Source organism: Manihot esculenta, chromosome 16 (assembly GCF_001659605.2).
Source record: "Manihot esculenta cultivar AM560-2 chromosome 16, M.esculenta_v8, whole genome shotgun sequence".
Taxonomy (NCBI): Eukaryota; Viridiplantae; Streptophyta; class Magnoliopsida; order Malpighiales; family Euphorbiaceae; genus Manihot; species Manihot esculenta.
The window spans coordinates 24,450,682-24,463,111 of NC_035176.2; the positions used below are offsets into that span (position 1 = coordinate 24,450,682).

The 12,430-nt window shown below is 31.7% G+C and overlaps 1 protein-coding gene across 3 annotated transcripts; it reads left to right on the top strand.

Annotated features, from left to right (window-relative positions):
• Positions 1-595: 595 nt before the first annotated feature.
• LOC110603611 (protein LSD1) lies at positions 596-10,909 on the top strand. 3 transcript variants are annotated; one of them, XM_021741404.2, is made up of 8 exons: positions 598-1,032; positions 1,123-1,192; positions 2,419-2,535; positions 4,524-4,634; positions 6,077-6,183; positions 10,248-10,322; positions 10,457-10,525; positions 10,611-10,909. In XM_021741404.2, exons 3-8 carry the CDS (start codon positions 2,421-2,423, stop codon positions 10,650-10,652), a joined length of 519 nt encoding a protein of 172 aa, XP_021597096.1. In that variant the 5' UTR covers positions 598-1,032; positions 1,123-1,192; positions 2,419-2,420; the 3' UTR covers positions 10,653-10,909. The 3 variants fall into 3 exon arrangements, with proteins under 3 accessions (XP_043807596.1, XP_021597096.1, XP_021597095.1); XM_021741403.2 differs by having other exon boundaries at positions 600-1,032; positions 6,077-6,189; XM_043951661.1 differs by lacking the exons at positions 10,248-10,322; positions 10,457-10,525; positions 10,611-10,909 and adding an exon at positions 8,454-8,722 and having other exon boundaries at positions 596-1,032; positions 6,077-6,189.
• Positions 10,910-12,430: the final 1,521 nt, after the last annotated feature.

Below are 12,430 nucleotides of genomic sequence, written 5' to 3' on the forward strand. Positions count from 1 at the left end.
TTTAGACTTAGACTCTATTTATTTTATAAAAAGTATTTTTTATTTGGTCATTAAAAATTTTAATTAATAAAAAATATTTTTTAATAGAAAAGAGTGAGCTATTTTAAATAAAAAATAATTTTTCTCTTAAAAATAAAAAATTATCTTTCATATATTGAAATTCTTATTAAAATATTTGTATAAATTTATTAATAATTTTATTTTTTAAATTAAAATTAAATAAAAATAAATTATTTTATTAAAAAATATTTTTCACATAAAATATTATTCAATTTCAGTATAAAATATTTTTTAATAAGATAATTTATTTTTTATTATTTAATTTTAATTTAAAAATAAAATTTATTAAAAAATTTCATTATTTTTTTAAAATAGCTTATTTGTTCTTTTAATTAATAAAATATTTTTTATTAATTAAATTTTTTGAATATTAAAGATGTTTTATTGAGAAATATTTTTCATCTAAAATTTTTAAGAAATTTGAATTCAATTTATTTTGAATTTTGATGAAAAATTTAAGGGATAAATTTGAACATTTCTCTAATTTTTCAAGATTATTTGAGGGCAAATTTGAACTTCTAGAATTACAAAACCAACGGATTGCACAATCGTAGCCACCACTCCGTGAACCCAACCGTACAAGAAGTGGGCCCACCTGACGGTGGTGCACAGCCAGGCCAATGTTGGCAAGGAATTTTCCAAAAGGGAAGGTTTTCGTTTATTTGTTTGTCGTTGACAGATTCCATCGCCAATCCTAATCTCTAATCTCCACCTATTTTCAGCAACAACTCAATCAACGATATAGCCTTACTCTATGCAATCCACATTCCATATATTCACATTTCTCCATATAAGCCCCTTGATTTCTCCTTTTCCTTTTTGACCCAATTTCATATTTCAAAAAATTATTTAAAAATTCCATTTGATTTTGGGTCCTGAGCGTCCACCTGATCTCCTTGGTTTCGTCATCACCGAGTGCTTCTTGTTTGTATAATTTCGAAATCGTTGTTATCGTCAAAGCTAAAGGATTGGGTATTTGTTTTTGTTTAATTTTTCTCTGGTTTATGATTGCTTGATCCTTGGGTTATTTTCTGTTTGATGATTTTTCATTTGGGTTTTTAGGTGTTTGACTCTTCCATTTCGACTGCTCCTGTAAAGCGTGCAAGGCGGTTCTTCTTTTGAACCGATTCAGGTTATCTCTCTCCCCGCCCCTCGCTTTCATTTTGTTTTGGCCTTGATTTGCAATTTTATTGTAGTTTTATCTTCTATTTGATGAGATAGAAGTTGTTATAGAATAGTTTTCGTTTTTTGGAAGGCGTCGGACTTCAATTTCTTTTACTGATTATAAGTTTTGGGATTCTGGACTGCAAATGGATATTGGCTATTCTAATGATTTTGCTTCTTAATGGATTAGGGAAATGGTTTTTTGGTTCTTTCATGGATTTCACTTGGGCACATCGGATATTGCATGTTTTGCATTGATAATTGTGTTAAAATAATATAGGCTTTATAGTTTGAATTCCATTAGGACACAATAAAACGTAAGAAGTGCCAACACTAATACGCCAGCTCCATTGGAGAAGATTTATTGTGGGTTTTGTATCCAAATTGCTAGCTCCATTCCACCTTCATGCTAAGTGTGCAGAAAATTCATGTGAAGAAAACTGTTTCACATTAATAAGATGTGCCAGTTCCATTACATGTTCAGTTTTTCACCATTTCCAGGTTGATTAGTAATTCCAAGCTGTTAATTGTTGAAACAGTTTAAGCACATTGGGTTCTACATGCATTTTTATTTTTATTTTTTTACCCTCTCATTTGCAAAAGGAGGAGATGAAATATACATTTACCGTCATGCCAATGGACTCCTAAAAGTTAGTTTGAAGTTGAATATGCTGTTTGACTTACGGATGCAACACATGATAACGTTTTGGGAGGTTATCTTGAATATGTTATTTACTTGGGGATGGAGGCATTTGATATTTGGAATTAATACAACAAAGAGAGCCTATGCATCTAGTACTATGGTGTCTAAACTAGTGTTCTTTCAATTTATTTTTCTCTTAAATTTTTTGTGCAGGAAAGTGCAACCCTTTTATCAACAATTCCCAGATCTTTCAAAATGTTGATGTGTGTGGTTGTTCTAATAATGGGCTCACATTATTTGACTATCTTATTCATGTATCAAATATACCACCATATAAATGGATATTTTTGAAATAAAATTAATGACGTGTGAACCAAATTGATAAAATAAATGCATAGGTATTCAAAAAGTGCATAAAGTTCATGATTAATTTTTATAAACCTTAGGGATTTTTTGTTCATGCAGAATCATATTTTTTAAATGAAATTCAAAGCTGAGCATTGCTTTGAATGTGCTTATGATAATGGTGTAATCCTATTTTGCAATTGCAGATATGCAGAGCCAGCTTCAGTGTAGTGGGTGTAGGAACATTCTTCTTTATCCAAGAGGTGCAACAAATGTCTGTTGTGCATTATGTAATACAATTACCTTTGCCCCTCCTCCTCTAGGTACATTTCTTTCATGTCTATCATTTTGATATAGAGCAGTTTAGGGGTACGCTATGCTTTATGTTGTCATAATCTTGACCTTATACAGTTTTTCAATTGCCTGCATTAAGCTTGAAAACTTTTTCTGATTTGTGCCTCTAAATAATGAACGCCTCACTGTTGTTTTCCCCCACTCTATGATGTGTTAATTATATTAGCAAAATACAATGCTGAAACTAGATGGAATGGCTAAATGCATGAAACTTATTTGAAAAATGTACACCCTCAACCTTCGCTTGAACCACCTGAGTTTTTATTTTTATGCTAATAAACAAAATTGTCGTTATGTTGAATATGAACTACATGGGTATCAAATGACTGCAAAATAAATAAAATCTGACATAGCACACATGTAATATCTCTACCATTCTATCTTTCTGTTACCTTATTTCTTCATTTGCTTTTGTGTTCTTTATATCTCTGCAAAGCAAGTCATTTCAATCCCTTACGATGACTTTTATCTCTGCAAAAGTAGCAAAATGAAACTTATAGCTATGGTTTAATAGTTGAAGAAATTAAGTTCAGGAAAGTTATTCTTTTTTTTTTTTTTGAACATCTAATTATGACAAGGTAAAGTAGAGGGCACCGTAGTCAACATTGCCAGCATGCTTGAACTCTTGTAATTTCTTCAAATTAAGCCAGGCTTCCTCTAGACCTCTTCAAAAAGTTTCTTCTTTAACCTCTATTGCTTTCATGGTAAGGTGATGATTGATGAATAGTTCCAGCCACCATTTGCTCCTTCACCTTCACCACTCTTGCAAACTCCAGTAATGTGTTCTATGCAAGAAGCACAGTCAAAATTCTTCATCAACAATCAAACCTATTACTCCTACAAATAAATGATATATAATAATTTATACCAGTTTCTTATTGTATTCTTCGATGGCACAGCTGGCAAGGCCATTGATCTCAATGCTATTGGTGTTGCCTTCAGATTTGTGAAGTCCTCTGATAGTGACCATTTTTTTGTCACTAAAACTTGAGTCTTCAATTCCAAATGTACGAGCAGAAAAATGAGTGCCACAATAAAGTGTAGTGATAAATGATAGCCAATAGGTGTGGGATTGCATGGCTTTATAAATTCTGTTGATGCTGATTATGTGTGCATGTAAATTTTATTATACCTCTGCACAAGAATTTCATTTGACCAAGTTGCTTTTTGCAAATAAGACGACTGGTGAGGGTTAGAACTGCAGAAGAGTAGATTTATTGGAATGGTTTAGGGAAAAAGATAGACCTCTTGCGGAGAGGAAAAGGTGAATGCGGTAGACTGGTAGAGATAGGAGCAAGGGGGAGAGAGTGTAAATGAGAGTTTTTGTTCTATGCATGATAACCTTGTGGGTACATGCTACTGACCAGGAAAATTATGCATGTTAGCTACAAAAATAAATATTCAGGTGTATAAAAGGTGCTAATAGAAGTCAAGTGTGCCACCAAAGATTTATGTAATTTCATGGTTATTTATTTTTTTGTAGTACTTGGACTAGACTTATTCAGTTGGTGATAAGCTACTCCTTGCTAGTTTTATCACATGATTACTTGTAATTAGCTTAAACTACAGCAAGGTAGACAGTTTTTGGTACTTTTACTGAATCGTTGAGTGTTGTTTTAGAAATAGAGAGAATTATCTGCTCAAGAATTTGGTTCTTTACTTATATGTATTATTCAATTAGTGATGTCAGTTTTATATTACTAAAGCTCTATTTCAAACATATTCCTAGTAGCTAGTGACTAATGTCGGAGATTTATCAATAACATGCTTACTCTTAATTCTGAATAATTATGTCATGTGATCGTATTATTTATAATTAATGACTGATCAAATATTATATTAATAATCAAATTTATGTTTTTATGCTAAGAAGTTTTATTTAACATTTAAATTATTCGATATTGTTACAATATAGAAACGTGATTTGATTGCCTAAGTTTTCATGTTACTCTTGCAGGGGTGGAAATGGCTCATCTTGTATGTTTGGGTTGTCGGACATTGCTGATGTATTCACGTGGGGCAACAAGTGTAAGATGCTCCTGTTGTCACACTACAAACCCTGCACCAGGTATAATATAAAATTCCATGCTTAAGATGTGAAGCATTATCTCTTGGACTAGGCCAATTTAGTATACAAGATTTTTTTATTTCATTTTATTTTTATAGCCAAGCAAAATGTTCTTAATGCTTGGCAAACATAATATTTTTGTTGAGCTATCCATTGATTCACTAAATTATGAGGATATTTTTCTAGAGAAAAGGTACTTCGAACTTAAACATGCTATAACTTATCCAAAGAAATTACACACACCGACAAAATTATATTGTAATTTACTTATAAATTTGATCATATAATAGTAAAAGCTAATAGTTATTGATAATCATAACTATGTTGATAAATCTAAAAAAAAAATAATTTTATCATAAATGTTAAAACAATTTTAGGGACCTCCTTTCTATCTCTTATAGTCATATCTAATGAAAGTTAAAAAATTTGGAATTATAAAAAAGGAACAAAATATTAGTGACTCTCTCTATCCAAAAAGATAAATTTATTTATTTTTTCACATGAATTTAGAAAATATAGTCAATATGGTTAAGCAAGATATTTTATATTGTCTTTTCTAATGTACCATCCACTCATGTTGTTCCATTACCAATTTATTCTTGAAATTAATAACTTTACTTTTTCAATACCTATTAAATAGGGATATATTAGGAAGCTAATCAATAAATTATTATCTCTAAAAGGGAAGAGGCCTATAATTTGGAATGGATAGATATGGGAAAACTCATTAGTTGGTCTCTCTGTTTTGTAAAAATATATTAAAATGTTCCTGTCATGTCTCTCTATGTAGATGGACTAATTAGTAGACTTTTTAGAAATATGATGCATTAACTAATGAATTTTTTTAAATCGTAGAGATTAAATAGTAAAATACTTAACGGTTAAAATTAATGGAGAGACTAATCAGTAGACTTTTTAAAATGTTAGGGATGTTTTAATGTATTTTTCAAAATCGAGGGACCAACTAATAGGTTTCCTCGTAGCATAGGAACTAAGGAAAATATTGACTTTCTTATAACAAATATTATGTTATAATATTTTCATAACTAAAATTAAATAATTATTTTAAAAAAATATTTGTTTATAATAATAAAGGTAGTTAATTGATGTAAAATAAATAATACTGTTTTTTTATTATTGATAGTGGAATGCTTTTTTCCCTTGTTTTCTATAGAAAATGAAAAATTGGAAAAAAGAAAATTGATTTCCATAAGGAAATACACCCCAAGCTTTTGGAAAATGGTGTGATGCACTTTTTTGTTGCGTTCATATCATTGTGTCTGTAATTATCTATCTTTCATTAATATATTTCTAGATTGCATTGGCTTCTGCAATTCTTGAAAATTGTTGCTTTAGATGTTCTGTTTTTTTTTGTCAGATCTTTAGATGTTCTGTTTAGTATACTGATTTGTTCTTTATTGTATTTTCTGTCTGTGAGAAAGCATCTAGCCAAGTCGCACACATCAATTGTGGAAACTGCCGGACAACACTTATGTATCCTTATGGGGCTCCATCTGTCAAATGTGCTATCTGCCAATATGTTACTAATGTTAGTGTAAGTAAATACTGTATTAAATATACCATTTTTGACATTTGAGTATACTCTCTATGCGTTTTGTTCAAGATTTGAAATTCTTTATTTTAAGTCTGGTTTTTGAACTTCTTGTCTCTCTCGTGATGTTCATGATTTTATGTAGCCTATATGAGATTTTTGAATTCTTGGATTTGCTTAAATATCAGATAAAATGAATATGGATCATGGACTTTATTCAATCCCACATCACTTGTAATCTTAAATTGCTGAACTTTTGTAGTAGGTCCTTATTCACTATGGTTGGCATGAGTACTAGAACCATGTGGAATTATCTGAAATCAAGAAGTGGTTAATAATTTGTTGTGAAATTTAAGTTAACACAAGTCAGTGGCATATGTTTCTCCACTGATTGACTTTGGCATTTGAGGATATAAGATTTTGGTTGTGAAGGGATTCAAACATATTTGGGTTCAGTTGTATTATGGAGTAGCTACAAATGCTTAGAGGCTTAGAGAAAAGTCAACTTTCACCTATGGCTTGATTGTTACTGCAAAGTTTTGACACCCAACTGAAAAGTGACTTGGTGAATTTGCTGCAGAACTTGAGTGGTCTATATTTAAATAATATGATTATTGAACTTAAATTTCTTCATCTAGAATGTGCATAATGTTGTAATCCATGCGGTGGAGAAATTTGAGTTTATGACCTACATGGATTACAGTGAATATGGATCATGAACAAAATATTGAATTGCCATGTCCTGTTACTCATAAGCTTGGATTTACATGATATTAGATTTGCATAGATACGTGAAATCAAGAGTTGATTGGATATGTTTCATGAGTATAATTGAAGGGAACATCTTGTCTGTGTTGTTTCTGTCCCCATAATTATTTGATGTTAAATTATTGCCCAAAGATGTCCAAGATTATTTAGATTAAAGTTGTATAATGGAGTTATAGTTGATGCTAGAAAGTACATCAAATTGTTACCTCTAGCTAGACTGTTGCTGTCACATTTTTATTTGTTATCCCAGTCATTAGGTAGTTGGTGCTGAAATGATTATTTTCGCCCTTTAGTAGACACCCCCTGGAAGTAGGAGGTTAAGAACAGGAACTGAGAATAGAAATAGGGATGGGAAAGAAGAAAAAATAGAGATGAGAAGAAGAAGAATAGATTCAGGTGAGAAGAGAATAGAATAGAGATGAGAAGTGGAAGAATAGATTCAGGTGGGAAGAAAATAGACAAATTTAGGTGAGGAAAAAAAAAATTCGGAGAGAGAAATTGTAATTATTGATTCTTGAATGGATGGATATGCAGAGTCAACATCTACATTTATAAGGATAACTGAATTAATTCTGTTTATCTCCACCAATTACAACACTTGTTATTTCCCTCCAAAAGCCTACCTAACTACTTATTCCTTCTGTATGTGACAATACCTTTCTCTTGAGCACATTCTTGCTCCCAAGAATGTGAAAAACCTGGAAATTGAAATGAATTTCAGACCTCATGAGCTGAAAGAATGTGAGAATCCAAATTAGCATCTTCTGCTAGCAAATTAATTTCCTGAATTTTGGATAGCAAATGTTAAGTTCCATTATATTCTCCAGCTGAAATGTGGACTCTTAATGGACAGAATTTTTTTTTTCTTTTCCCTTCTAAAAATTTCCCATGTTTGTTCCTTCAAAATCATAATATTTTTTATTGTTGTACTTTCTTCCTTTCCCTTCTAGATATTTCCTATTCATCTTCCATGAGACCTGTAGGATTACAATAGCTGAAATCACTTCCTTGGCTCCAAAAATTCTGCCACTTGCTTACAATACCCACACTTTTTTCAACTCCTTTATCTTTCTTGTTTTCAAGAACATCTCCAAAAATCTCTGCATTCAGAATTGCAGGTATAACTTTCATTTTCCCCATTATGAATTCCAATTTCCCTTTCCCCATTGCAGATTCCAATGTTCCATCACCACCATCTTCATCCTTTCGCTCATAGTCCTTCCTTGCATTAGCCAAATTAGTAATAAAATCCTGCTTCTGCTCCTGCTCCATCTCAATGCACTATTCATTCTTGTTGGAAGTTTCATTCAAGGCGCCTTGCTTTTCACTTGACTTTTCAAGAAGTGGATTTTCATTAATGGAGACTACAATATTCTCCTTCACCCCTTGAATTGCTTTCTTTAATTTTTTCATTTCCACTCTGACTAACTTCTCAATTTTTTGTTCTCAAGATTGCATTTCCATAGTCTGAAAATCTTCTTATATTTTGTTTCCAACAGAAATTGAGGAAGAAACAAGAGTCTCAAAGAAAGGAATTCTGCACCATTTAAGGGAACTCTAACAGATGCAAAGAATTAGGAAAGAAGGGGATTTTTTTTCATATGAGGAAATTGCAGAAAAGGAATATCAATTTCAGTAAAAACCCTAGACTGAAATTTCAATACATTCAAGAAATAGGTTTCTTGAAATGTAGGAAGTGAAAAATTAAAGGAGAAAATAAAAGAAAGAACCAGAAATCAACAGAAGAAGAAAGAATTTGATTCAAGAATTCAAGAAAGAAAAGAAAAACAAGGTCTGATTCTTGGAAAAAAGAATAGGAGATCAAGGAAAGAGAATGGAAGGAAAATCAAGAAAATAGAAATTAATGAAAATAAGAAGCAAAGATTTTCAAGAAAGGAGAATAAGAAAGTTTTGAGAAAAGAATTTCAAGAAAGACAAAAGTAGTAAAATATAGGGAAGAACTGAAAGGCGAAACCTGGAACTTGGAATGGCAGCCTGTGAACTGGACTTGTCTGCAATTCCATCAAATTCATTTCCAAGCAAAGTCCATTCTCCAAGCTCTGATACCAAATTGTTAAGAACAGGAACTGAGAATAGAAATAGGGATGAGAAAGAAGAAGAAATAGAGATGAGAAGAAGAAGAAGAATAGATTCAGGTGAAAAGAGAATAGGTAGATTTAAGTGAGAAAAGAAAATAGAATTGGGAGAGAAATTGTAATCTTGTTATTGATGCTTGAATGAATGGATATTCAGATCCAACATTTACATTTATACAAGGATAACTGAACTAACTCTGCTTTTTTCCTCCAATTACAACACTTAGTTATTTCCCTTCAAAAGCCTACCTAGCTACTTATTCCTTCTACATGTGACATAGGTATACTCACTAAATTTCTTCCCTCTTCCTTTCCTGTCATCCCTTAAACGTTGGGTTGGTAATTTTAGTAGTTGTGCTAAATCAACAACTGCTGTTATTAATAATAAAGTCTGAAGGGTAGAGATAAATATGTTAGCAGGGAAACGAGTCTTCTTTTCTTTATTTTAATTGGGACATAAATGAGAGGCCGAAAGAAGTTACAAACAGGCATCTTTAGCTTGGTGAACAGCTGTCCTTCAACCTATTTTCACATCTTAATCTGGCTGAATTACAATTATTTCTTTCCCAAGAATCTTTTGACCTTGTAATTAATGTTATAGGCATGTAGATATGTTCTTCCCCTTTTCTATTTTCAGTAATAAGGATGTTAATTTGATAATTTTAAATAAATTTGTCACTCGTATGTCCTATGGCAGTTTATATCAGTTTCTCTAACATTAGATTAAAACTTTTGTTGAAAGGAGCTTGATACAGGATTCAATGTAGAACACTGAGCTAATGGGTTTGTGCTAGAGTTTTCCCTAAATTGTGATGATAATTTATTGGCAAAATGGCAATATAGACAGACTTTCTTTTGCTATCTACAAAACTTTATTTTCACCATTTGTTTGGGTTCTTGCCTTGTACATCGTGTGCTGGGACATCATCATTTTTTGTCGTCCTCTTTCAATATCCTTTCCTGTAAAGCTAACTTAACAACATTTATATACGAATGAACTGGATAACTCGCTGGTTTCTTTCATTTTCACAGGGAAAAATGCTTTTGAATGCTCTTCCTGTTTTATCATTATGCACACAAATCACAGCTCTGATGATGCATTACCGTTTGTTATAAGTGTGGTACTAATTTTCATGAATTTGTCTCAATTGGCAAGTACTGATCGTCTTTTTCTCTCTATTGTTATATATGTTGCAGATGGGTAATGTGAGGGTTCCACTTCCAGCTAATAGACCTAATGGTGCTGCCGCAATGATACCATCTACTTCAACGGTGAGTAATTGACCTTCGCTGATCTTGGCTGGTAATATATATATATATATATATATATATATATACACACGCCCGCATCACACCCATCTGATGCTTACTAATTTTTTGTTCTCCCCGTCATGCCCTTCTGGCAGTCCCCCCATTCTCAAACTCAAACTGTTGTTGTGGAAAACCCTATGTCTGTGGATGAAAGTGGCAAACTGGTAAATCTTTTAATCACTTTTTTTCCTTAATCTTTTTTCTTTTTCTTTCTCATGCATATGCTAATAGTGCTTCTGAAAGTTGCAGGTGAGCAATGTCGTTGTTGGTGTAACAACAGAACGAAAATAACATGGTGAGGTTTTGAGATCTTGCCGTTGGTATGGTAGCAAACATTCAGGATTGTTCGATATGGAAATTATTTGTGTATATTTTGTTGGAGATAGCTGTGGTTAACATTGATTTTATAGAACTATTTCTCTCATATATAAGCTTTTCCAGAGAAATTTAGAGTGGATGTTCACTGTGAGGATCAGACTTGATTACCAACCTGAACTATTGTTCAGTCTTCAGTGCCATATTTGTTTCTACCAGAGTGATTTTACTCATCTTCCAAAACTATTTATATATCCGACTGATGACAGGTCTACTTATTTTTTTACATGAATTAAAAAAAATATACTTTATATATTTAACTTGAAGGTGGTAAACGATGGATTAAATCAATTTGGATTTGGATTATTTTCCTGTTTGGAATTTAAAAATTTTACGAGAATCCAATTTATTGAAATTTTTTTATTTGTTTACTTTCATATTTTGATGGATTGTTATCGGATTTGAATTTGAGACTTGTATGGTTACAAATTGTTTTGAGTCAGTATTGATTTAAGAAATAAAAACTTTATTGATTTAATTTTTCAGTCAAGTTTCGGATTGTTGGAGGGAGCTAACTTGGATGGGTCAGTTTGAGATTGGGTCATCAAATTGACCAATAATTTGATTTTTTTAGCTAAAAAATTATTAAAAACCGTTTTTTATTTAGTTTAAAGTTAATAATTTTTTTAAAAAAATTTTCTTGATTTGATGAATTAAATTTAATTTATATTAAAATTTTTGGACTGATTTGCAAATAGACTTGCATTCAAAGCTTAACGGGCAATCAGATAAAAATCCATACAAGGTAAAGGGTACCTCAAGGCCTAGGGCCAAACTAAGAAAGCCCATAGGAAGGAAGCTCACTCAACTCAAAAGCCAAGAAGCCCGTCGAAACCAAAGCCATTTGAATGTCCTTTGCCTCTACCACAATCCCCGACAACACACAATGAAGACAAGTCACCGCTGGATAAGACCAGTTGGATTTGAGAGAGATTATCGAAGAATATATAAAAAAATAAATAAAGTGGACAATGAATTCCGTATCTAAGAGAAAAAAGAAACGTATGTAAAATGAATTGGAGACAACCCATCACCAAAACATTAAACTTATCTTAGCCCAACATCCCACATTTATCTTCAATTGGGACGTCAGATTTCTAACACATGTGAGCCACATGTAGGGTGAGCATTCGGTCGGTTCAGTTCAAAACCGAACCGAACTGAATAAATCGAAAACCGAAATTTTAGAATTTATGAAAATCAAATCGAACCGATTTTGGTTAGAAATCGAATAGAATTGAACCGGTCTGATTCGGTTCGATTTAATCGGTTTCAATTTTTAATAAATTTTTTATTTTTTACACTTTATTTTTAATATTTTAAAATTTAATTAAAATATTTTAATGCTAATATAATTTAATTTCAAAATAACATATTATTATTACTAAATCGGTTCGGTTCAGTTTTTTTGATTTTTTCTGATCAAAACTGAACCGAACCGAAATAACTGAAATTTTTAAAATTAAAAATCGAACCGAACCAAAATGAATAAAAAACCAAACTAAAATTTTAAATTAATTTAATTCGATCGATTTTTTCGATTTCAACCAAATACTCCTCACCCCTACCAACAGGTCCCAACAAAACCTGACGATAAAATTGATTTGAACCAAATATGCTCGCCCTACCAACATGTCCCAACAAAACCTCACCAAGGAATCGTCAATATTAAACCTAAACTCCTAGTCGGCGTA